The sequence below is a fragment of the Phycodurus eques genome, chromosome 15 (genome assembly GCF_024500275.1).
Source record: "Phycodurus eques isolate BA_2022a chromosome 15, UOR_Pequ_1.1, whole genome shotgun sequence".
NCBI lineage: Eukaryota > Metazoa > Chordata > Actinopteri > Syngnathiformes > Syngnathidae > Phycodurus > Phycodurus eques.
Genome location: NC_084539.1, coordinates 11,741,245 through 11,767,313, shown reverse-complemented (window position 1 = coordinate 11,767,313; position 26,069 = coordinate 11,741,245). Strand labels below are relative to the sequence as shown.

The 26,069-nt window shown below is 42.0% G+C and overlaps 1 protein-coding gene across 4 annotated transcripts in view; it reads left to right on the top strand.

The window, feature by feature from the left end:
* Positions 1 to 26,069, top strand: part of strbp (spermatid perinuclear RNA binding protein) — a 78,454-nt gene that overhangs the window by 52,056 nt on the left and 329 nt on the right. For 3 of the 4 annotated variants that reach the window (XM_061698770.1, XM_061698768.1, XM_061698769.1), the window contains exons 4-18: positions 1,402 to 1,652; positions 1,731 to 1,899; positions 5,450 to 5,732; positions 8,470 to 8,585; positions 9,130 to 9,225; positions 9,369 to 9,480; positions 9,972 to 10,069; positions 12,815 to 12,920; positions 13,827 to 13,910; positions 15,080 to 15,288; positions 15,906 to 16,058; positions 16,180 to 16,314; positions 17,749 to 17,889; positions 19,835 to 19,964; positions 20,063 to 20,119. In XM_061698770.1, the coding sequence (XP_061554754.1) occupies positions 1,402 to 1,652; positions 1,731 to 1,899; positions 5,450 to 5,732; positions 8,470 to 8,585; positions 9,130 to 9,225; positions 9,369 to 9,480; positions 9,972 to 10,069; positions 12,815 to 12,920; positions 13,827 to 13,910; positions 15,080 to 15,288; positions 15,906 to 16,058; positions 16,180 to 16,314; positions 17,749 to 17,889; positions 19,835 to 19,964; positions 20,063 to 20,119 (2,140 nt within the window). Of the gene's footprint in view, positions 1 to 1,401; positions 1,653 to 1,730; positions 1,900 to 5,449; positions 5,733 to 8,469; positions 8,586 to 9,129; positions 9,226 to 9,368; positions 9,481 to 9,971; positions 10,070 to 12,814; positions 12,921 to 13,826; positions 13,911 to 15,079; positions 15,289 to 15,905; positions 16,059 to 16,179; positions 16,315 to 17,748; positions 17,890 to 19,834; positions 19,965 to 20,062; positions 20,120 to 22,651; positions 23,120 to 26,069 lie in introns of those variants that run through there. The other variant, XM_061698771.1, reaches the window with a different exon arrangement.

Below are 26,069 nucleotides of genomic sequence, written 5' to 3'. Positions count from 1 at the left end.
TTGTCTAGATTCAGAGAGAGATTATTTTTTTTCCCACAGTAGAAAATAATGGAAATGTACAGTAAATCGATTCCATGCTCAAACTGTTGCCTTCATAGAACAATTGCTATACAAGTGTAAATATAGTAAACCACAGTCAAGCGGAATCAATCCTGAATTTGGTATGGAAGGTGTTCTCCATCTCAACATTCTTACTCATCACGGTAAAAAACAACAACCCTGTAAACCTCCCAGTGATAACAGTATTTTTTTGAAAAATAAAAAACTTAAAATGCACTGTTACAAATTATTACGCACAACAAATTTCAAAGAACTGAAAATATTAATTTATTGAATTTTCAGCATTAGGAGGTCATATTTACTGAAATCAAAAGTAATTTCAATCAAAAATATAAGTCAAGTTACATTTTGACACATGACACGTAAACCCATGGCTTTTGCTCAAATGTCTGTGATTAAATTCACTGGCATTGACAGCTGTATACTGTACGTCAAATATTCATGTTAACTGGGAGGGCTGGCAGTGAATGAGTTAACTCACAGAGATGCCCATGCCGGAACTAGAGCAATTTGATTGTAGCTGGATCAGCGCTCGTCCCGCCCAGTGCCCGCCCACTGAGTTTGATGAGACAGAATGACAGATAAAATTATTTCATGGGGAACATTAGTGCCCAAATTACACTGTAAGTAAAGTAATAGTGAAATAATTAAATTATGAAGTTAATAAGTACATGCTGAAATAAATACTGTAAATACGGAAATAATTACTTGGTAAATGGTTTTTCACTTGAAAAGCGCTATTTTCCATTCAAGATACTCAAAGCGCTTTAACACAGTTTTCCTAATTCACCTACTGATGATGCAGAATCAGGAGCAATTGGGGGGTTCAGTATCTTGCTGAAAGAGCCTTGGACAGGGTCCGAGGATAAAACCCCCAACCTTTGTGTTGGGAGCCGACCACTCTACCATCTGAGCCATGCCGCCCCCAGATCAGGCAATTTTGAAAAAAATAAATATTTAAATAATTACATCAATACTGAAATAATTACATTACTGAATTAATTAAATAATCATGACACATTTAATTATTTTTTTTGTAATTCTGTATTTATTTAATTTTGGCACTCTTGGTGCTCCATATACTGTATTCAGATGGAATTAGCTACAAAGCTATAATCTGGCACAGAGCGTGTTTGTTCTCTTTATATGGTCCCTGACAAATGAACAAATAAACTAAACTAAACTACAGTAAGTGGTAGAATCAGGATATGTGGAATTGAGTCAGATGTTGTCTTGCTTGTGTGCTGGAGTCAGCACTACGAAATTAAAGCTGTCACAATTATACAAACTATATACTTGGAGATTTATTTATTTAATGGATGTAAACATATTTCTTTTCAGAGGTCCTTCCGTTCCTTAAGCAATGATGACCGCCATGTCATGGCGAAGCACTCCACTATTTACCCGTCCTCTAACGACTTGGAGGCAGTTCAGACACTAGTATCCAATGTGGAGTGCGCCCTCAAACACGTCTCAGACTGGCTGGATCAGACGAGGTTGGAGGCCCATGGCCAGCTTGAAAGCCAAGTGCCAAACAGTACCGAGGATATGGAGCCTCCCGAGGAGGATGAGGGTTCTAGTGATTGCTACAGGTAGGGTTAATGTTGCCTGTAGAGTGACTGGAATCAGAAATAAATGCTACTCATATTGCAAAATGAACTTTTTTCAAGGGAGTCCAGCAGTGGTAGAGTGCTGTGCGGAGTGGTGAGAATTGGCCTGGTTGCGAAAGGCCTTCTGATAAAAGGCGACATGGACCTGGAACTGGTGTTGATGTGCAGAGACAAACCCACGCCGATGCTGTTGGACTCGGTCTGCCATAACTTACCTGGGAAAATAGAGGTGAGATCATACGCACTTCAGCATGAACAAAATTGCTGTTTCTCCGTAAATAGTCCAAATTCCTATCACAAAAAATAGGCGGTAACTAGGGGTCTAAGCGGTTCCCTCATGCGTTGGTTTTGTCCAGGTACTCCAACTTGCTCTCACATTCCAAAAATATGCATGTTAGGAAGACTCTACACTTCCCACTGGTGTGAATGTGAGTGTGAATAGTTGTTTGTGTGCCCTGCAATTGACTGGCAACCAGTCTAGTGTGTATTTCGCCTCTCGCCTATAGCTGGGATCACCACGAGCTCACCCGGAACTATTATAGAACATGAACATTAACAATTGAACAGCCTGCATTATTATACTATTAAAAGACCAATAGCATTTGTTATTGCTTTGGCTCAATTTAAAGAGCCCAGGAGAGGCAGTTTCATTGACATCGGCAGTTGCATTTGGATCACGCTATTTTCTTTTTTTTCCTGTGGTACATTGATATTCATGTTCGTGTGATGCTTTTTCAAATGGGTTAACAAGTTTGATGTACTGCAAAGTGCATATCACAGTAGCTACTGTAGTCATTCAGCTGGTCATAGACCACGGATGCATGAAGCTGTCTTCCCCTAAACAATAATATCTGCGGAACGAGGTGTCCGATGGACATGCCCGAGGTGCTGCACGGGTGTTCATGACTGCGACCATGGAAGAATGTACGGGAGTAAGTTAATTAATTAATTAATTCATTCATCTTCCGTACCGCTTATCCTCACTAGGGTCGCTGGAGCCTATCCCAGCTAACTTCGGGCGAGAGGCGGGGTACACCCTGAACTGGTAGCCAGCCAATCGCAGTGCACATATAAACAAACATCCGTTCACACCCACATTCCTACCTATGGGCAAATTAGAGTCCTCAATCAACCGACCATGCATGTTTTTGGGATTTGGGAGGAAACCGGAGTGCCCGGAGAAAACCCACGCTGGCACGGGGAGAACATGCAAACTCCACACAGGCGGGGCCGGGATTTGTACCCCGGTCCTCACAACTGTGAGGCAGATATGCTAACCAGTCAGTTGTGCAAGATAAATTCAACTCATGATGGCAGATAATCGCTAGCAGCTAATGTTCTCAGCCAGCGTGGATTTATGTATTTTGCTGCACCGAGAGCGGCACAAAACGGACTACGGCCCAGGATACGGCGAGGGATCCTGGTTAAAGTAAGCCATTTTAAACTAAAAGGAAGTGTTTATGCAATGTCTTTTTGGCGGTTTCCAAAATTCATCAGTGTACCCCCTTTCTGGTGTTGTGACAAAATTTGTGACATCCACCCCCCCCCCAGGAAAAAAAAATACAAAAGTGCCAGGGCGTAACCACAAAGGCACGATAATTTTCAAATAATCATACTGGATTTTTTTATTTGTTAGACAATCTGTTTATTTCGGAATAGTACAAGGAGTAACGATTCTATTGTGATTCACTAGTCTTTCTTTACTGTTAGTGCGAATAGCGAATGGGGTTTCGGAGTGCGAATCCGAGCCCTAGTAATTACCTCACATCATAGTTGCTATTGTTCACAGGTGGACATTAAAAAGTTAACCTACTGAGCTAATTTACACCCCATTGCTAACCAACACAGCGGTACAGTAAAATTTCTCTCAGAGAACTCAACGTGTGGATAACATGCTGAAAGGTCATATCATTTTATAATCCACTTAAACTGCCTATTATACATGCAAATAACAGCAATAAAATAACAAATTAACAACTTTTAATGTGATCATGAAAGCAATATTTGCAATTTTAATGAAATGTTTAGTTAGCATAAAATATACTAACACATTAAGTAAAATATGAAAGAATGTATTAGCCATCACCTCAATTCAATGCAATATTGCAGCAATTATCCAATAAACCAATTATGCCCCTGTGCCTCGTTGCTTTAGTTACAAGGTGAGTGGGAATTGTGGGACAAGTGTGTAGATGTAAGAACGTACAGTATGTGTACTCATTTACTGTATGTGTGTGGAGGTAGGGTAATCTGTCTCGTGTCAGCAATTTTGAATTTCTGATTTTCCCTTTTGAACCAAATTAAATGTAAATGAGCTCTTTGCTGCGACTCACTTATAGTGTCTCAGGCGTACACATGTACTTTGTTGCAAGGCGGGGATAAAACTATTCACCTTTTAATACCGAAATAGGAAATACATATACAGTGGAACCCCCCCAAACTGAACAAAATGCATTAGCTGGTCCTCTTTGACTTCCAAGTTGTCCATCCATCCATCCATCCATTTTCTGAGCCGCTTCTCCTCACTAGGGTCGCGGGCGTGCTGGAACCTATCCCAGCTGTCATCGGGCAGGAGGCGAGGTACACCCTGAACTGGTTGCCAGCCAATCGCAGGGCACTTACAAACAAACAACCATTCGCACTCACAGTCACAACTACGGGCAACTTAGAGTCTCCAATTAATGCATGTTTTTGGGATGTGGGAGGAAACCGGAGTGCCCGGAGAAAGCCCACGCAGGCACGGGGAGAACATGCAAACTCCACACAGGCGGGGCCGGGGATTGAACCCGGGTCCTCAGAACTGTGAGGCTGACGCTCTAACCAGTCGGTCACCGTGACGCCCTTCCAAGTTGGCGGCACGGTGGCCGACTAATTTAATGCAGGTTAAATAACCTGCATTAAATTATTCCAGGGCCAAACTGTCAACTGCATAAAACCTTTATTAAGTCCACAGGGAATCTCCATCCATCCATCCATCCATCCATTTTCAACACCGCTTATCCTGGTTAGGGTCACGGTGCGCTGGAGCCTATCCCAGCTGACTTTGGGCGAAAGGCAGACTGCACCCTGAACTAGTCGCCAATCAGTCGCAGGGCACATATAGACACGGACAACCACATTCACACCGTCACTGAGTGGGAACTGAACCCACGCTGCCCACAGCAAAGTCAGGCGAGTGTACCACTACACCAACAGTGACTCCACAGGGAATCTTTTAATTAAAATGTAACATTCTGAACTGTCATACAAGTGTAAAGAAAGGCTATCCACTGTATAATGAAGTAATACCACATACCCTCTTATGCGGCTGGACAGACACACGATGGTGAGGGAAAAATAATGTTTGCAGAGTCATACTAGTTGTCACCTCGTGGTGTTTTTAGTCATTTCTTAAATGATTACTTGCTGTACAGTGTTTGCATACAGCAGCCAGGCCCTTCACTGTCTTAGTAAGTTCCATTTCCTGTCTATGATTATCACCACACTTTTCGTCTTTGCTATCACTGGCACCCTTCTGTGGTGGCATAGCAAAGCCCAAGACAAAGCAAGAAACACTGGAGGTTCCAGTGCACAAATGGTTACCATTTTGTAGAGCGCTCCTCCTGAGCACATTAGTATTGAAAGTTTTGTGTGTGTGTGTGTGTGTGTGTTTATTTCATTTTGTCATGCTGTTGCACTGAGGCTGAGACTCCTTTCATTGTGCTGATTTTTCATCTGTCATGTATTGTGACCTTGATCTCTGACCACCCACTTCTTTACGTCTGCCTGACACATGACAGAAGCTGACAGAGGAGAAATACGAGGTCACAAGCTCCCTGCCCGAGGCGGCCATCGTGGTACGGACTACGACGGAGCCCAAACTTACACTGAAGATCACCCTTACCTCTCCAGCCATGAGAGATGATGATGAGGAGGAGGAGGAGGTGGAAGAAGAAGAAGAGGAACAGGAGGAGGAGGGGGAAGAAGGGGAGGAGAATGAGGAGTTACATGTGGAGGGAGCTGAGGAGGTGGATGCAGAAAAGGAGGAAGAAGTGGAGGATCAGGAGAAGAGGAATGGCCACGGTAGGAAAATGGATCGGAAAACTTGTCTTTGATGTTATTTAAATAGATTCGTCTTAATTTCCAATAAATGTCATATTAACATAATAATAATAATCACATAGGAATAAATCCTTTGAGTGCCCTTGGGGAACCAAAGTAGATTTATTCAAAGACAAACTCTTTTAAAAGCAACATAAAAAAAACAAAATTAATGATGCTAAAACACAATTTAATTGATAACACTGCCGAGACTCTATCTGACGATTATTATCCAGAGCAGAAGAGCGATTGTCCCTCTCCATCCCCTTCCCCCACTAATTCATGGGAAGGTGGTTATAATTGGATGTGGGAGGTGGGCAAGGGAAGCGAGTGAAGCAAGGCCAGCAGAGCGGCGGAATCACTAACTGAGCAGTAGCGAGCTAGCCATCCATTGTGTGGCTCCTGTCCAACTAGACACTAAAGTCCCCGGAAGAGATGAGAGATGACACAAAGGTTGCCCACACGTGCCACAGCGGGATCAAAAAGAGCACTCACTTATTTGCTCACAAGCATGTGCACACATGGAAACCTTTAAATGACATATGTGACATTATTGTTGTGTAAGTGGCCAATGTGTACTGCTCCGTTCCGGAAAGTCTCATTTACAAACAAGCCCGTCCGCATAAAACAAGCACTTAAGCTCTTTGGAATCAATTTGTTTTTATTACTTCTGAGTTCACAGTCCAGCTCTGGCTAGTTCCTTACTATTATTACATACAGTAGACTAGTAAGGCCTTATGATTCAAGTCGAATTAAAAACTTAATGATGTAAAATGCTACTTAAAAATGTGACATTTCTCCAATTGTCAGTTTTTAATAAACATATATTTAACATACTCTGTCAATGTACAGTACTGAATGCATATACGTTGAAACTTCTGAAGCCGAGCACCATTCCACTCCTTCAATTTGTTCAGGTTACCCATTATTTCAGCAGCTTGCGGTAATAATGAGGACACTAAACATTGTCTGTAGCAGCAAAGTGGATCCACGAAAATTACAATTCTCTTTTTAAATTGATATAAAAGAGTTATGCTACAAATTTAGCATCATAACCATTTTTTGAGCGGTAGTTCAGTACGGGTCATTGGTCAGTTCTGCTGTTGACTATTCAATACAGTCCTCCTGTACAGCAATTTGTAAGTAACATTCTCACATTCCTCTCCTAACACCCATTGTTGTTTTTTTCATTTCATAAATTTTTTATTTTTGCTATGTTTAGATGTTGCATAGAGCTTGAAAGGTTTTGTTTTTTTCTTACATCATTCCCCCAAAATGTTGGTGGGATTCCAAATGATACAAACTGAGTGGCGTTAGATTTTCCAGGTTCCGCTGTACTTTCATCTGAGGTGCAGCTGTTGCCTTTGGTTGGTCACAAGTGTGCTGAGCGAAGAGCAGCTGGCAGAGAATAAGACAACTAGTCTGGGATAAGGATAGAGGAGCAACCATAACGATCCACGTCTCAGCGGTCCTTTGTGGGAGAAAACTTGAGATAAAGCTTTATACATTACACTAAAGCAAACACACACACACACACACACACACACACACACACACGCACAGAGCACTGTGTTTGACAGGATAAGAGGTGGGCTGCGATAATGGCCAGATGAGTTCAGCGATAATGCACTTGTGCTTCTTCTATATAGATGATAACAGTTGACATTTCCGCTTAATATCTCTTGAGGAAAGGGTTTGGAAGGGATGAGCAAAATATTTACTTGAGCATGTTTTCACAAAGACTGTTTAGTGTGTTTTAGTTCACTTGCAGTCCCACACACAAAGAAACCCTCTATGGAAACCCCACGTAACCACACTCATTCATATACGGCTGTGTTGGATTCAGCTTGCCTTGCAGAAGGAGCAAAAGTGGTCTCAATGCTGGGACTTGGCATAATGAATCAAAACAATACAGAAGCATAAGAATGATCCAACCCCCTCTAACCTGCACCCTGCTTTAATCTATCCCAAGTTGTGTTTCATTTAGTTAAAGTTTAACTATTGTAGATGCTCTTTCAGTTTAGTTCTACTTTTGGGCACTTGATTGTGTGCTCGCTCAGGGAAGATGTTGATGTTTCTTTCTGATGTCAAGCGCATCTCAAGTAAACCCAAAGTGAAAACTCAACTATTTTGACTCCTGCCTGACGTAGACTGGATCAAAATACTTTTTAAAGAAATCATTTTCAAATACACAAAGGACAGATTGATTTGCTGTTCTGTCAACACTCACAGTAAATCAAACACTCCTGTGGTATTTGTTTGTGGGGGGCCTGCGTCTCAAAAAAGTTCTCTCCTCCCTCGTGACTCCATTTCACTGATTTGTCAGCGGCTCGATTTACGGAAAGAAAGTCACCCTTAAATAGTGTGTGCGTTTTTCAACTTACCTGCGTGTAGGAGGATCAGCGCATCTTGCGTAACGCTGTGCTATCACTAACACGTGATGCCAACCTGATCCATGTTGAAAAAGACACTATTTGAATAGTGACCTTTCATCACAGATCTGTGAATTGTAGAACACGTTCTACAAATAGATGAGCGGCTTAGTGGCATGATGAAGCGCCGTGTACCAAATCTTCACGTGCGTGTATGCGTGCACTCACACAGAAATTGTCTGCACGCATTCACACACACACACACGCGCAATTGAAGGACACATGCTCAGCTACGATGTGTGTGTCTTTTACGTTTTCTACATTGGGTTATTATTGTTTCGTGGCAGTGTTGGGTGCTGCTGCGCAAAGAGTGGAGGCTGAGGAGGAGGAAGAGGGAGAGGTGCTGGATAGACACAGATGTCTGTTGGCCCTGGCAGCGCTGCGACACGCCAAGTGGTTCCAGGTCGGCACCCACTCACTTCCTGTCTTCCTGCCTGATGCTGTTTGTAGCCTGACGAGTAACTCATATTGCGACGACTCAATTAAAGCTATGGTTTTAATGACACGTATAAACAATGCTGATGATGTAAAAATGGGAGTAACAAGCTTCATAGTACTACATTGCCACATCTGTAAAATGACACCATCATTTAAAAAAAATTAATAAAATAAAAATCCATGTAAAATAACATCGGAAGGCTACAAACGCAACTGTGGAATAGTTTTTTCTTTTTGCTATTTTGTGAACCTGCCTGCTCTGTATCATGTCAATTCCTCCCTTTTAAAACCCTTCCCACACCCGTCCTCCCTACTGACTAACTGACCAAAAACAAATAAAAATAAGAAGTAGCTTTCACAAAATTGTTTGATCTGACAAATCCTGGAGTTCAGGTAGTTTTAATCATGAACACAGTCTTTTCTGTATTATTACAGTGGCTTGTGTACTCAATTTCTTCCCGGCCCCTATTGTTCCACTGTTCCCGTTATCCCTTTTCTATTGCTCTCAGGCTCGAGTGAATGGACTCAAGTCCTGCGTTATCGTTCTCAGGATACTTAGAGACATGTGCAATAGACAACCCACCTGGGAGCCTCTTAACGGATGGGTAAGCCTATGACTCATTAATATAACAGTAGCAAGTTTTTTTTTCTCCAAACTTTAATTGGATGGTCGTAAATCATATTGCCGATTTACGTAATCAAATGCATTTAAAACAAACAAAAAAATGTTTATTGTGCTTTCTGGCAGCCATTGGAACTGATCTGCGAGAAGGCCATTGCCACCTGCAACAGACCCCTCGGGGCAGGAGAAGCCTTGCGCCGGGTCATGGAGTGTCTGGCCTCAGGCATACTGCTACCAGGTCTGAATCACTGCTTGGATGAGTCACTTTTACAGCTGGAGACTTGAGTATCTGGGTCTGAACATACAAACACTCTCTTGAGAAAGGATGGAAACAGTGAAACTTTTAGACATTGAACCTGCATTGAAGAGCCATAAAAGAAGATTCGGCATTTAACAACCTTTGCCTTTTATACAGACAACCCAGTAAAGTGTGATATTACCACAATGGTGTGTGCGTTCACACAGCAGTGCTGCATGCACTGGGTGTCAAGTGTTAAGTTATACCCAACACCGACACCCCATAAAAGAAAAAGACACACTGTTTGAAAGTGGCTCATTGAAAGCTGTTTGTTGAAGAGAGGTACAGGCCATTTTAAAACAAAATTTTACCCCATTCTGAGGTCAAGAAAAATCTCACAACAAAGAGTTTTGCCGTTTTAAGTTTTTACGTCCACGCATTCAAATGCATTTCTAACTGATGCTTATGTCATGTTCTGTCACTTGCACCAGGCGGTCCAGGTTTACGCGATCCGTGTGAGAAACAGCCTACAAACACATTAGCCAACCTGACAGATGAGCAGGCGGAGGCCATTACCTACAGCGCACAGGTACGCAACACGCATGTACGCACACAGGCACACACACGCACACACACACACAGCATGCACGCATGCATACACATAGGAGCTCAAAGGCACTGTTGCTATCAGCCAGCCCCGCGCTGTCAGTTTTTAAGACATCTGGAAGAAGCATGCCCGCCATATCACCTTCCAAAGCCCACAGTCAAAATCCACACACACTTGTACTTGTATGAGAGCACGTCTTCAAAAGAGCAGGCAATGTTCTGCATTTTTAATGACAGGTGTGGGAAACTGCCATTACTAGCCATAAATCCCTCTTTGACACCCCGACGAGAGCATATGTGTGGTGTATGTGTGTGGTGTCATGTCCTTCTTGACACGCATGCTCGACTAAGTCAAGCAGCTTTCCGAGCTTGCGTGGCTTAGTAAATCCTGCCGTCCATTTTCCTTTGAAGACACCCCGAACGAGGCTGGAATGTCAATGGGGATAATTGTGTTGGAGCTGATACAAGCGCAGATAGGAGAGAGGAAGCTATTCTGTCAATGGGCTACACAGAGCCTCATGAATATCCTGGACACTCCAGCTCTCTAATGGATTCACATTAGCACAGCCACTGCAGGCCACCACAGCCTCATCGTTTGTTTAGGTTGACAATGTGTACTGTTGATTTATTGTGATGGATTAACATAGACTGATTAGAGAAATATTACTATTACATCTTCCAATGAGGTCATGTCATTGAGCAATGAAATTCATTGATTTTTGTTTTTGTTTTTGTTTTTTTGTTGTTGTTTTTTAACCAGGGTGAGATTAAAAAAAATTATCTGAAAAATGAAAACCACTTTTTTTCCCCCATACATGATTTTCATTCTACAGTAGCCATTTCATTGTTATATTTGTTTCCATAACACATTTTCCCACTTGCATTTGTTTGGTGCAAAATCATCACCAAAACAACACCAAACCTACAGTGAAGCACTGTGGTGGCAGAATCATGTTTTTCTCTCTTCCGCTGGACCTGGGGCCTAAGACAAGGTGCAGGGAATTATGAACAGTTCTGAATAGCAGTCTGTGTGAGCACAAAGCCTTCAGACCTCTGCTAGCAAAGCAAAGCAAAGTTATTTATATCGTGCATTTTATATGCAAGGTAACTCAATGTGCTTTACATGATTAAAAGCATTTAAAAACAAAGAAAAAATGCTTATAAACATTTCAAACAAAGAGAAAAGTACAAGTACACAAAATAAAAAACAGCATAAAGTGCAAGAAATATCATTTAAAAGTGGGAATGCTCTAAAAAGCATGAGAAAAAAGAGAGTTTTTAACCTGGACTTAAGAAACATTCACACTTGGGGCTGACTTTCTCTTCTGTTGGCAACTTATTCCATTTGTATGCAGCATAACGGCTAGATGTTGCTTCACCATGCTTGCTTTGAACTCTGTGCTCCACTATTTGACCTGAGTCTGTAGATCTTCTGAGCCTTACTGTGTTTATATTCCATTTCTTTCATGTATTCGGGATCTAAGCCATTTAGTGATTTATAGACCAGTCGCAGAACTTTAAAATCTATTCTAAAGCTGACTGGGAGCCAGTGTAGCGACTTTAGAATTGGAGTAATATGGTCTGACCTCTTTGCAAGCAAAAACATGTCAGGAAAAGCCTACTTGAACAGCTCAACTTTAGTTAGGGTTAATCAGTGGCACTTAAATGGTGTGTTCTGATGGTCATTTAGCATGAGTTTGAATGTGATTGGTTAATTCAGAGCTCAGGCACATCTCTAGTTATAAAAGGGTGTGCACACTTGTGCAACCACATTATCTCAGTTATTTTTACTTCCCCTCTCAAATATTTTGTTTTTCAAGTGAGTTGTACCTGTTATAGGTGACATTTGTGGTGGAAAAAGTTTTGAAATAATTTATGTTGGTTGAATTTTTATATCATCGCAAAATCCTGGCATTTGAACAGGGGTGTATAGATTTATTTTATAGCCAATGTGTGTTCAGTCGCTTTTATGTGACAAGGAGCAATGTTCAGTCTGCCTCTGTCCAGCTGCCTAGGTTATTGCCACTTTCAACGATATACTGTACTGTATCAAAGTCCTACTACACTGTTTCCAACTATACATAGAGTACATTTCCAGTCACATGTTTGAACACTTGCAAATGCTTTCAATGGTCCAAACCTGTTTGTGGGGGCTCGGTGTCTCAAAAAAGTTCTCTCCTCCCTCGGTAGTGTATTGTGTAATATGTGTAGTTTTAATTCAATATTTTTATATTTTTGCAGGAAAAAATTACTTGCTTTCTCCAGTTGAATCTGAGACATTAACCTATTAACCATTTTCTTAAAAATACTTTTTTTTGGCTCTCAGTGAATATTGCAGTGAATGCTGTAAGAATCAGGCCTATCCTAATCAGAGGGAGAGAGCTCTGAAGGATGATAAGCCCATCTGCCTTTTTGAGAAAGTCAGATAGGTGATTTTTCACTGTCGAAGTCTCTTTCACACTGTGGTGTGGCTTGTATGAGAGGCCTAACAGACCACTTGAATTTTGTAGCTTAGCTTTCTGGTTCCCATTAGAGACACTGGTTCGTCTTCTGGAAAAACAATATATGCAAAAGACAAAGAATGCACAACGCTAACTCGACAAGGGCTAAGGTAGAATCCAGTGAGAGTACAAAGTTTCATAAGAATTGCAATGTCAAAATGCATATAGCCTGTGTAGTTTGAAGTGTCTTTTCATCTTCTCCTTCCTGTGTGCGCTTTGTTTGACAGCGCGCTCTCAGGCTCATGGCATTTGGACAGATCTGCAAAGTGCTGGAGATGGAGCCTCTTCCCTCAAATAAACCATTGCAAAAATACCCTTGGTGTGACAAAGAAGGTGTGTGAGAAAGTCTGGTTTCCACATTTTTACATTCAAGCTATAACATTCCAAGGTTATGTGGGTCAGACTCAGAGATTTCTTACTGAAAAGGTTCCCTGTTGGTTCTCAAATATGACCTGACCTTTTTGAACCTTTTTTCAACAAAGCTCTGACAGAGCCATCAATATTGTTGACAGGCTTCATATTTCTGTTTACCTCCTGTGTATATACCGTATTTTCGCGACCATAAGGCGCAGTCTCAGGTACGGGGTCTATTTCTGTACTTAACACATACATAAGGCGCACCGTATTATTGGGCGCAGGCATGGTAAAACATACGCTAGCTTAAAACATACGGTAGCATGGATGCATGCCAAAACATTCCTTAGTATGCATGCTAGCGTATGTTTTTAAAAAGGCAGCGGGAGCAAAACTGAGTTCGGTGGTACTTGATTGAAGTATTTAACAATGTACGCACGTTATTTTTTGATCAATGCTCATCCACAAATCCATCACAGTCCTCATCTTCTGTATCCGAAATGAACAGCCGGGCAAGTTCGGGTTCCCTCTCGTCATTGTCGGCGTCAGTCTCGTTGCCGGGGGGCTGTTCAGCAACGATGCCGGCTTTCGCAAAACCTCAAAAAACAGCGCAAGCAGACACGTTAGCCCGAACATCCACAATCCATTCACAAATTGTGGCGTAACTCACCCGGCGCTGCCTCCTAGTCTTAGTAAAGCTGTGTTCGCCGTCTGTCATCCATCGCTCCCACGCCGCTCGCAACTTCACTTTGAACGCCTTGTTTACACCGATGTCCAGCGGTTGAACAATCATGGTTTTGTCAGTTTTACAACTTGTGTTGACATTCACATAAACATATGTAGTATTTATTGAATGATTAGTAATAAGCCTTGTTCTCCCTCCAGGCTTGGGTCTGAAAAGGCCATACGATGACGGAATGATGGACGACAAGGACCTCATAAAGAAGATGAAGAGGAATCTTAGGAGAGGTGTGCAAAGGAAGGAAGACATTACTTCCTAGTTTATTTTTGCAAGCAGCGTCGCTTTTTACTTCTATGGTAGCGTTATGAAAAAACATCCACTGGCACCATAACATCTTTAAAAAAAAAAAAAAAAAGAAAGAAAAAACAGCACAAACACATTGAGGATTTTCGTCTTTTGTTTTTTTACTGTCTTTCTGCCCATGAGCCTCTCTCTCTCTTTAGCCTTCTTACATCTCTCGCATGCTGCTCAATACTATCGATTGCCAACATTTTACCAGGCCACTCTACAATCCCAGCATCTTTCTTCTGTCAAGGAGACGATGAACCACTTGTGTTGGAGGCAGACAAGCTGTTTTATTTTGAGCCACTGGCAAGAAAAGAGATTGCATTGAACATTTTGTGGAAAGCTGTTTCATAACAAGTTGCACAAATATCCTAGACTGCACACTTCTTACTCGATAATAGGGGTAAAAATTGAAGAGTAACCTCCAAAGAAATATTTGATGTTTTAAAAAATATAGCAATTTTGCAATAATTGCTGCATTGGGGAAAAGTGTTTTCCATAACATTAAAAGAAACGTCTTCTTGCGCATTAAGCACACGCGTACATGAATTGTGCATCTGTTTTTACACGTGTACACTTGTGTATTACTTCTTAAATGTTTGCACACACATGCTTACAATGATAGTCAAACGAGACAAATAAAAAACAATGCCAAAGCGCTGTCTCCATAGTTTACATTGAAATCAATGTTAATAATAGCTTTATGGCAAATTTATTCACCTGATTTTAAAACTGCGTTCATTAATAACACTCTGCAGTGGAAAATAAGCCTTTACCAATCATCAGCTCAAAACATTACGTTCATTAGTTGTCAGCACTTTGCTTATTAAAACAAAGTGACAACAGCCTGAACGAAAAAAGGACGGAGAGGCGAGTAGTAGTATAAGTATGTTTTTATTGGCCGTTTAGATAATAAGTGTTGACAGTACATGGAAAAGCATAGAAAGATTCAGATTATATCAAAAATGTAACGTGTCATTAAGTGTACAACTGCTCATATTTGTACTGTATATCAGACAGCATCAGTATCGATAGGTGATGCTCGTATATTAATAGTGTACCGTGACATATAACAATACTAGACCCCTTTAACCAGATCCTGTTTGATCAGTTCTCGACGGCAAAGCCATAGACTCCAACCAGCCAATGAATGCCCTGATGCGGTTGAACCAGATTCGTCCAGGGCTGCAGTATCGCCTGCTATCCCAGTCGGGCCCTGTTCACGCCCCGGTCTTCACTATGTCTGTGGACCTGGATGGAACCATTTACGAAGCATCGGGGTCCTCCAAGAAGACCGCCAAGCTCCATGTTGCCGTCAAGGTAACAGGACATTTTTACTAAAGGAGATTTTGAGATGTTGGCTCCCAAAAATTCCTTCTATGTTTCCATATATGTATTCAGATTCTGTATGTGTGTGTTTGTGGAGGTGGGCAAATCCATGTAATCCTATAGTGGTTGTGAACAAAAATGCTCTCCAGAGCAAAGAGCGGGGATAAGCCGCTATTTGCTTCATTCCCATAAAAGGGTTAGGGTTACCGGTCTCTCTGTTTTCTGTTCTCGCCCTCTCTCTCTTTCTTTCTGTCATGTTTTGACCATATGTTCTCTCCATCAGTAAACACAATCACCCATCAGGTCAAAAAAAGCAAATTTCTTTTTTCCCTGCTAAGAGCATGTCGATATGAATGCTTTCACTGACCTTATTTTTGGGAAGGTGGTATCATTCGAACTCTTTCACTATCTCAAAAGAAAAAATATAATAGTGCACTTGCCTTTGTATTTTTTATTTTTCTACACCAACACATCTTTCTCACGAACAGATATGACATTTCCTAACAATAAAAAAATATTAGCCATTGTTACCTATTGTTGTTTTTTTTTTGTCAGATTGCTATTTAAGCTCCTGTTTAAGGTCATTGTCTTCTCCTTCCCTCCCGCAGGTTCTCCAGGCGATGGGTTACCCTACTGGTTTCGACTCAGACCTGGACCCCATGAGCTCGGACGAGAAGTCTGACAGCGAAGGCAAGAGCGAGACGTCCTCTCACACGAGCAATAACGTAACACACTCCTCAGACAGCTCCAACACACTGGAGGTGAGCCTCAAAAACAGAACAATCAAAAATGACCATTAACTCCTTTTTGCAAACAATCCAGGCAATGGCCAAATCAATCATGGAAACGTTTGTTCTATTTACCTATGTGTAACCTCCTAAGGTGCGAACTCAGGGCCCCATACTGACGGCGAGTGGGAAGAACCCTGTCATGGAGCTAAACGAGAAAAGACGAGGTCTCAAGTATGAGCTCATCTCTGAAAGTGGAGGCAGCCATGACAAGCGCTTTGTCATGGAGGTGGGTGCTTCACACACACTAATAGAAGCTGGAAAACCAAAATAGAGTATGTTGTGGAGTTTGGCTATTTAATTCTGGTGCTGGAGAGGGTAGGCCAGAGCCAATCTATGGCCTGGGTGTCCTATTCAGCCTGCGAGAGCATTTAGTCCGACTTTCCATGTGGAAAAACAAACAACACTTCTGTGGTTGGATCATGTTTTGTCAATACATTAAATAAAATAGCTGGTGCTAAATTAGGACCACTGAAACCACAAAATATCTTTTGAAGTGATGGAATTGGAAGAGGCAAACAATGATACTCCTGCGTTACAGAAAATAAATTGATTACTAATGGTAATCATCACAATCATCATCATAATTTAGAGGGAGGCAGCAACCGTCATGTCATGTTTTGTTTGGTTTAACTCGTTCCGAGTGTGTTGCAATTGGATATATGTGCGCATCCTGCAATTCAAAGTTGGGGCAGCACACCCAGAAAGCTGCTCAGGAAGAGGCCAGCACCTGCTGAACTGACCCAGATGCTTTGGAAATGCAGAGTTGAAAGGAGTTTTGTAAAGGATAATATGGGACGACACCTTCTTGTGACTGACTTCAAGTCAGTCTTTAGATCATTCAGAAGCTCAAAAATTGCATTGCTGTACAGATTATATGTTGCAGTGAGTTTTTTTGTTTTGTTTGTTTTCGAGTTTTTGACGAGCGGAAAAGGTCTCCCTGCTGCCTGTTTGAAGCTGTTTTTCAGACACTGTATGTAAAGATGCAAAATCAGCCATCTCAATTCGTCTCAGGTTTGATAAATGATATTGCACATACGGAATTTGGATATTTGCATGGACTAATCCGAGAACGTTCAAAATGAACTGCACAGCAATTTTGCGCGTTTTGCAGACGCGATCCACTTAGTAGAGCACCTTCCACATCTGTTTGTGTGAGCAATCAAATTTGCGGCTGTTTTTGCATGCAAATATTTACTAAATCAGGCGTATAAGTTTGGCACTTGGAGGACTTTTTAAAACCAATGGCCAATGATGGCAAGAATTCAAACACAAAGATCAACGTCAAAGGCTCTCTTGTACTCAGGCGGAATTGGCTAATGAAGTGCTATGCTACACAGACACAGACACACACACATACACACACGGAGGAACCAACTGTTCTCTAGTGCGGTCAATCAGTCAAGTTTGTTCATTGAGTGAGCCTGCTGTCGGTGAGGCGTGCTGTTTTCTGTCATGCCTCGCTGCTCTGTTGCTCTGCTGATTGATTAGCAAGCCTGCTCTGACAGCAGGGCATCGCTAAGCAAGTGAGCGTGTTCCGCCAGACCTTAGTCGAGTTGTTGATTTCCGCTAAACACATGGTTTTGAGACAGCATTGTTGAGTGATAATTAGTTTTGAGAGAAAAAAAGGGATGCCACTAATTATATTCTCTCCGTACGCCAGGTGGAGGTGGATGGACAGAAGTTCCGTGGGGCGGGCCCCAACAAAAAGGTAGCAAAGGCCAGTGCTGCTTTGGCCGCGCTGGAAAAACTCTTCTCTGGTCCCAACGCTGCTGCAAACAAGAAAAAGAAGCTACTGCCTCAGGTCAGGAAAAAAAACAACAGAACAGGACCTAATCAACAGCCAAATTGCCTTGCGATTAGTTACATATACTGTAACAAGGGATGTACCGATACCACTTTTTTCAGACACAGTACAAGTACTTACATTTGAGTACTCTCTGATACCAAGTACCAACACTTGATAATGCCATTATGTTTTGCAATTGTGATGAAAATGTGCTTTATTTTCATCAAACATTGTTAAAAAAAACAAAACATGAACCTTTCTGGAACGTGGGGTTAAGTGTCACTCAAATATAACACTTTTTAGCGCAACAGCTTGTCTTGACTGAGATTTTAACATTCAACAGCATGTCTTTCTATTATTCTTGCCACACAGTTTACTTTAATGTAGTCTGCAACACTTGTAAAATAAAACTGACAAGACAACTGTGATACATTATCACTTCTCTATCTCTCTGGAATGGTGTATAAAAAGAGAGGGGTGAGTTCTTTTTTTAGAAGAGAAGCTTCTCTGCATTATCCACAAAGGCTGAATTGAGGCGACTGGACTATTTTTTTTTTTTTTTTTTTGTCTAGTCTTGTTCATTGAAGACGTTTGACCTTAAATTCAAAAGACTTCCTCAGTTTTAATTTTTCAGGTATGAAGTCTCCCTATTTATGCTTCTGATGGATGTGTCCCCTGGGGCTTGTCACAATAGGGTGTTGTTGTTGTTGCCGTCCTGCACTGCTGGTAAATAAGCATGTTGACTACGAACCGGTAGTTACTCACCAGGTGGCAAAATGGCTCATTAGGGCCATTTTTCCTTTTGAGTGAGACAATCTTTGGGGGAGGGATGTCATAACATTGTTATTAGCAGATGATAGGTGATGACTCAAACCACCTCCTTTTTACACCTCTTTTAAACCAGCGGTAATTCATATCCAGAATTTCAACGTTATCGACCTCAAATGAATGTGCCTTCTGTTGGAGATACAAATGAACTGTTGACTCCAGACCCAAAGAAACTGCTCGCCAATATCCGTCCATGTGCTTGTGTAAAGGCTGCTTGGTCTCTCCAATGTAGAGATCTTTGAGCCCTCACTTCCCGCACTGCTTAAACAACATGGCTGAGTTTGCTTCTCAGGATTTTGTCCTCCAGAAGGCTTTTCAGACTTCCCCACTAACAACCTCAGACAGAAGCTGGTTTACCCCATAGATCGGGGGTGTCAAACTAATTTTTGTCACCGGCCACATCTCAGTTATGGTTCCACTCGGAGGGCCGGTATGGCTGCAATCCCATATGATTGCCTCATATTATTACATAAACATAAATTAATGGATAATTACTTTTGAAATCAGAAGCCAGTAAAAACTGTTTATTCAACTACAGTATGAATCAATTTCCTTTTAAAAGGGGGGTTGGTCACCAAAAATGCTTGCAATATCTCAATATTTTTAAAAGTGAAGCCAATTTGCAATTTTTCTATCTTAGCAAGAAACACAAAGTCGACGCACACTCTCGCGGGCCACATAAAATGCCGTGGCACCTGTGACATAGATGATAATTTTGTCTTGGTTTACTGATTAATTGACTAATGTGAAATCTGGGCCTGTTTAGTTAAACACCAAGCTATTAATCTGTTGTATGAATCGCAAACACGTAGAAACACTGGTCTGCCTTCTAGTGAAAGAGCATTTAATTGTTCAGCCTGTCACTATATGTTACTGGTATAAATAGTTAATCCAAGATATATTATTTGTTAACATAGATTATCTGCGGGAAACGTGATGCATATAATCAATGCATTTGGCCCAGTGTGAGCGCACCCTTAACTCACAATTTACAGTAGCACGGAGATTAGCTGCCGAGAGTTGTTGTGCTGCTTTCTGCCTTTTGTGCTCTCTAATTAGCAAACACACAACCGCTCTTTTTTTATGTGAAAGCTAATTCACCATGAAATCTCCATTGTGTGCTTACATTCAGACCAAAGGAGCTTTGGCTGCGGCAGCAGCAGCCTCAGCAGTGGCAGCTCAGGTAGCCCGAGGAAGAGGAAGAGCCACCCTCGCACGGGGAGCGTTCGTCAGCGCCGCAGCACCAGGATACGTTACGCCAGGTAAGTCATTTTTGTTATTTATTACTAGATATCAGGTGTAATCAGTTTGTAAGATGTTACAAGTGTGCGATTTGACAGTGTTGCCGCCTCGTCAACAGGCTTCGGAACGCCGTACGCTTACAGCCCCGCCGCCGCCGCAGCTGCTCCTGCTTACGGTACGTGGGACTTGTTGTTTCCTGTTTTTGCAGCGCCCACTTCCTGCCTGTCACTTTTCTTCCCACCCTTTTTTTACATGCAGGCCTCACTCAACAGCATCTGCAATCATCCTAATGGTTCAAAATCTTCTGGATTTGACTCTAACATCTTTCCTTCAAGTGTTTTGTGTTTGTCCAATTGATTAAATGCTGATCAGGGCTGCAGGCTTTCTGTCCTGTGTGCATGTGCGTTTGGTGTCTGGTGTGTGATCTTCAAAGGAATGTGCTCTTTGGCTAAGCGTCCACCCCCCACTTGATATTCAGCCAAGCACTGCTGTCTGACTTTCTGGTCCCTAGCTACAATCAAACGAGTTGGTATTAATCCCAAAGGGAAATTAGAGTGCTCCAGCAGCTTCTATTCAAATATACGAGATAGAAGAAAAGGTGAAGGAAGTAGAGATGGGCGCAATAATCAATTAAATGATTGCTAACAAGTCTGTCGATTGTGCAGAATATTTTATTACTGCAACACCAGAGGTGCTGTTGAGTCTGTCTCAACTAGTCTGTCTAATGAAGATCAACCTACAATCAGCTATGCGACATTGAACCCTGCTATGACATGAGTCTTCTGGGCTGCATAATTCTGCTCAATACAGTGCTGTCATTGAAACGGGAGACCAGAACTTTCACAGAAAGCTTTTTCTTTCCAATTTATTGTTTTGATTACAGATCATTTGACAGAATTTCTCCAAAGTTGGTCAAGGAAGTTTAGTCAGAAGCCCATTTCTTGTAGAAATATGATCAGGGGCTCGGTTTACGACTTTTCTGACATTCTCCGTTTTGAGGTTACGAACGGCACACGGGCTATTTTGCACAGTGTCGTAAGAATACGTCATCATGCACAAGAAGGCATAATCCTCCATACTTGCTGTTTTTCATTTCATTGTGGTATATTTATGGCCTGGAAGTGTTTTTCATACAAAACATCACTGTAATTATGACTTTACTACTGCATTAGCGTAGGTTTGTGGTAGCCTATGACACATTCCTACTTGCGTATAAATTTGGCTTATGTATCTGCCGTCGGAAGGGAACACCCTAAACAAATCAGAAACCATAAATCCATTGGGCGAACATCAGCCATAGCATAAGAATGAAACTACTGCTGTAGCCATCATGTAGTATTTGTTTAGACAGCGAACTAACACCTGCTGGTTGGAGCCAAGTAGAGGGGGTCCTCGCTTTACGATGGTCCCGACATTTCAAGGTTACGAAAGGTGCTCAATGAACTACTTTACCGCCGGACTGATTGTTTCATACAGTATTTATGGCCGGGATTTGTTTTTCGTACAAATTATTTCCTGAACTACGCCTGTATATTTATTTGAGTGTGAGTGTAAATCTGCGGCTATTTTGGGCCTTGTATTAACCGCAGAAGCGCAGTCTGTACTGCTGTCATCTTTATTTCTGTTTAGATTAGCAGCGTGAGCTACTCACAGTCCCCACTGCAGTAAACAGGCCATAACTTTCCAGCTGCTAATTGTTTCCATGGGCCTCATTGCTCAGCACGGTCCGTTGGACTCATATACAGAAATGAGTTACAATCGTAGGCTACTATATATGGTATTGTTGACCTATAAGAGCTCCTTAGATCCACACATGGTCACGTACAGCCCATAGCGAGCCCTCAACTTTGGGGGTGCGCATTATACATGGGTGCGCATTATACACGAGAAATGACGGTACACTTCATGAAACCAGTTTATTTCTTTAAATTCTCTTTTATTCCGTTTTTATATTCATGTTTTACAATACAGTGCTTTTTTCCCCTCTATTAAAAATGTAACAAAACAATTGTGACAGTCTTTGGGGGCAATTCGTTTCAGTGGGGAGCTGGTATGCGAGTAAATTGGGTTGTCAGCTTGGTCGCGGAGTAAATTGAACTCATGCGTCACGGTACCACAGTACGGTCCAAAGATTGAACCTTGGTATCGTCAGACCTTCAAACACATCCTTGTTGGAGACTTGTGTTATTTCTTGTTGTAAGAAACGGTTCCTCCTTGCATCCTCTCTAGATGCTTTTGGAGCTCTTTGCACTGCTGAGTGCTATTCTAGTAATATTTATCTACCTCATTCACATCATTTTAGATGTCCAGATAGATTTGAAGAAAGTTGCGCTATGTTGCCTCACCTGCGTGCTATTGGTGTGAGCTACGACGTGCTGCCTGCTGGCTGATCATAATAAGTCTTCCTCTGTGGAATTGATATGGGCAAATACTGTAGCAGTGAGGTCTGCTAATCCATGAACATGAAGAACCACTCTTATCGTTCTGATTCCCAACTTTAATACTGCGTCCTGCTTTCTAATCACGCACGAGCTCCGTCCGCTGCTTTAAGATGTGTAACAACTAACCCTGCTGCTGGCAACGCCTGCTCATCCAACCTCTGAGGAGCGTGCAGGGCATCGTCTCGTAGCTGAGCATTTACAAACTCTTTTGTAGGCCTCAACACTCACTCACGTAGAGCTGTGCTCTTCTCATGTCTCCCCTCTAGGTTTGCCCAAGAGAATGCTTCTGTTGCCCATCATGAAAGTACCCGCCTACCCCGTTCCCCACTACCACTTCTTTTAGACCACCAGACTTACAAACCAAACGCTCCTACTAGTCTTTTTCCTCAAGGGACACTTATTCTTCTTTCTCCACACTCTCAGCGATTGGGAGAGGATTAAAGACTTCAGGTGTCAATATGGTGAAGTGTTTTTTGTCCTCCCCCCCTAAAACATACTGCAGGTTTATATTTTGGAGTCAAACACCTGAAGTATTTGTACTGTGAAATTTATACTTTGTCTCATCCTAAATTATATCTGTTGTTACTTTGTTTGTTCTTTGCTTGGAAGGGGGTTACTTTTGGAATACGTCACACATAATCTCTGCAAAATATAAAACTAATGTGAGCTGTGTGAGGGGATGTATAGGAAAAAAATCAATGTTGAATAAAGTTCATTTCCTGTAAAAGTGGAAATCTGACTGGTGCAATTGATTTTTTTTAACAGCTTGTATTTGCTCTACTTTCAGTAAAAACCGAAGCTCTGCTTTTGCCAACGAGGTCTACTTGAAGCTGCACTTAATGAGAGGACAATGAATTGCCAATCATTGATACTCCTGCCTTGTGCATGCGCATGGAATTTCAATCTTTTCTATTAATTGCATGTCATCCCTTTTGGGGAGCTGAAAACAAGGAGACCATTTGTAAAGCTTTTAGTCAGATCCCGCATTCAGCTGCACAATCCCATTACCTCCCAAGGATTAAAACCTGCCAGGTGTCCCACAGAACATCAACTACAGCGCAAGTGAGCGTCAGGCAGACGTGTGCGTCGTCGTATAAGCAGACGTGTTTTGCAGTACGGGCTCACGGGGAGGGAAGCAATGTCTAATCACTGGCAGTACAGAATGTTCTACTAATTTGTTCATTATTTTAGTATTGACATTTTCCAACTTCCTCACAAGGTAGAGTAAATTGATCCCACTTTGTTGTGATGGCTGTTTAGGTCTTTGAAAATAAGGGATCAGGATTTACCTAAATGGTGAAAAAGAACAACCAAACGATTTGTTGTTGTGTATTAATTTTAGGTGATGTATCAGTTTAATAATAATATAATAATAATAATAATATATATATGCTGCTTTGTAACGAGAAAAAAATATTCTTGTTTTGACAGCAGAGATGGAATAAACGGCAGCAACAACAAATCAACACAAATGGCAATTATGAATTCTTAACTCATTAGCTGATGGATTATTATGCCTTTCTTTGCTGCACTGCAAATTTATTAAGGGAATTGTTCTATCATGGTGGACTACTAGTTAGCACGGCTGAGGTCCGAAGCTCAGCTTTGGCGTTCCTTTGTGGAGTTTGCGGCTTCCTCCACCATTCCAAAAACATGCAATTTAGGTTAATTGAAGACTCTAAATTGTTCATAGTTGTGAATCTGACCACAGACTGTCAGGATCCACAACACCGTCTCCTCTTCCGTCACACTCAGTACTGGCTCCACTGAGGGCTGTGTGCTGAGCCCCCTCCTGTTCACACTACCGACCCATGACTGCTCAGCAAAATTCCCGAGCTCTCATATGGTGAAGCTTGCGGACAATCCAGAAGTTGCGGGACGCATCACGAACAATGATGAGTCCGAGTGCAGAGAGGAGGTCGAACATCTGGTGGACTGGTGCAAAGAGAACAATCTTTGGATCAAGTTGACGAAGACCAAGGAGAAGGTGTAGGACTTTCTCCAGAAGCTGCGTCGTGCCAGACTGGGGAGCGGTGTCTTGAGAAGCCTCTGCACGTGTGGTGGAGAGCGTGCTCAGCAGCAGCATCATGGTGTGGCACGGCAGCTGCTCGGCTGCGGAGGGGAAGGCACTGCAAAGAACGAGCGAGGTTGCTCAGAAGATTGTGGGGAACAGCCTTCACAGACATCTTCACCAGCAGATGCAGAAAGAGGGTTCTCTACATCATCAAAGATTCGAGGCACCCCGCACACCCCTTTTCCATCCTTTCCCCTCAGGCAGGAGGCTACGGACCATCCAGTGCAGGACCACCAGGCTGAGGAACGGCTTCTTTCCGGAAGCTGTTAGACTGGGAAACTCGCACGCACAGTGCTTTGCACCCCCAACATCAGCCCCCCAATGCCCCCAATGCAACACTTCATTATTTTCACCACAAAGGACCATGGAAATATGATGTAAATAAAGAAATTCAAGCCTCTGGCTTTTGTATTTCTGGTAGATCCAAATCCTTGCTGCATTTACTCCTTGGCACACATTCACAACTGCAAATGAGTATTTTCGATCTTTTGTATGTTGTTTTATTTTCTTATTCTATTTATATTTCACACATCTGGGGATTTATGAGGCTAATCTGAGAGCTTTGGTATCAAAATTGATGCCATTTCATGTGCAAATGGGTGTTGGTATGTTAACTCGAATGGATGTTTGTCCGTATGTCCCCTGTGATTGTCTGGTGACCAGTCAAGGGTGTAACCCCGCCGCTTACTCAAAGTCAGCTGGGATAGGCTCCAGCTCATTCACGTCACGCGGACAAGGGAAATAGAAAACGGATCGCTTGAGGTCCACTCATTCTGCTTGTTTAACCAAACACGGAAAACAGGTTAGCGGGCTTCCTGCTGCAATACCATGCACCTGTTTTGAACCTGAACTTGCTGAAATTTTGCTTTCTGGTGTCTATGGACTCAAGTTACCTACAAGTGTATATCATTTATTTATACAAATATGAAATGATATGCAAACCTAAAGCAATTATATGCAAGCCTAAAAATCGGATATCGTCATCTTTGGTGGCTTTGTGGTGACATCTTCTGTTTAAAAAACAAAAAAAACGAATGTTCCTACGGGTGCTTTGTCATGTTCCCCTTTGCCATTCACCCGAACCGGGAGGAAGTGCTTAGACCCATTTTGCTGAATGCGGAAGTACAGTAGGTTGCGCATATAACAGATTAGCCATTAGCTTTAGCGTAAAAACGATATATCCATCCATTTTCTTCCGCTTATCCAAGGTCGGGTCGCGGTAAAGACGATACACTTCCCTGCAATTGGCTGGCAAACAGTCCGGAGTCTTGCCCGAAGTCAGCTGGGATAGGCTCTAGTTTACCTGCCACCCTAATGAGAACAATTGCTATACAAAATGGATGGATAAAGACTGTATGCCAATTTTCATACTTGATATAATATATTTTTAATGATGACTCTCAACTTCCTATTAACCATTTTCAAATGTCAGACTATCCCTTAATAACTGGTGGCCAATGTAATTTAAGCGTACTAAATGCCACCCTGCCAATAACCTTTTTTTTGCGTGTTGGAGCGTTTCCGAGAATGGTTCCAGTCCTGGAAGTGGCAGGTGCAAATGCCACCATAACTTTCATGGTAGTTAAAATCTCAATCTGTATGCAAGATGT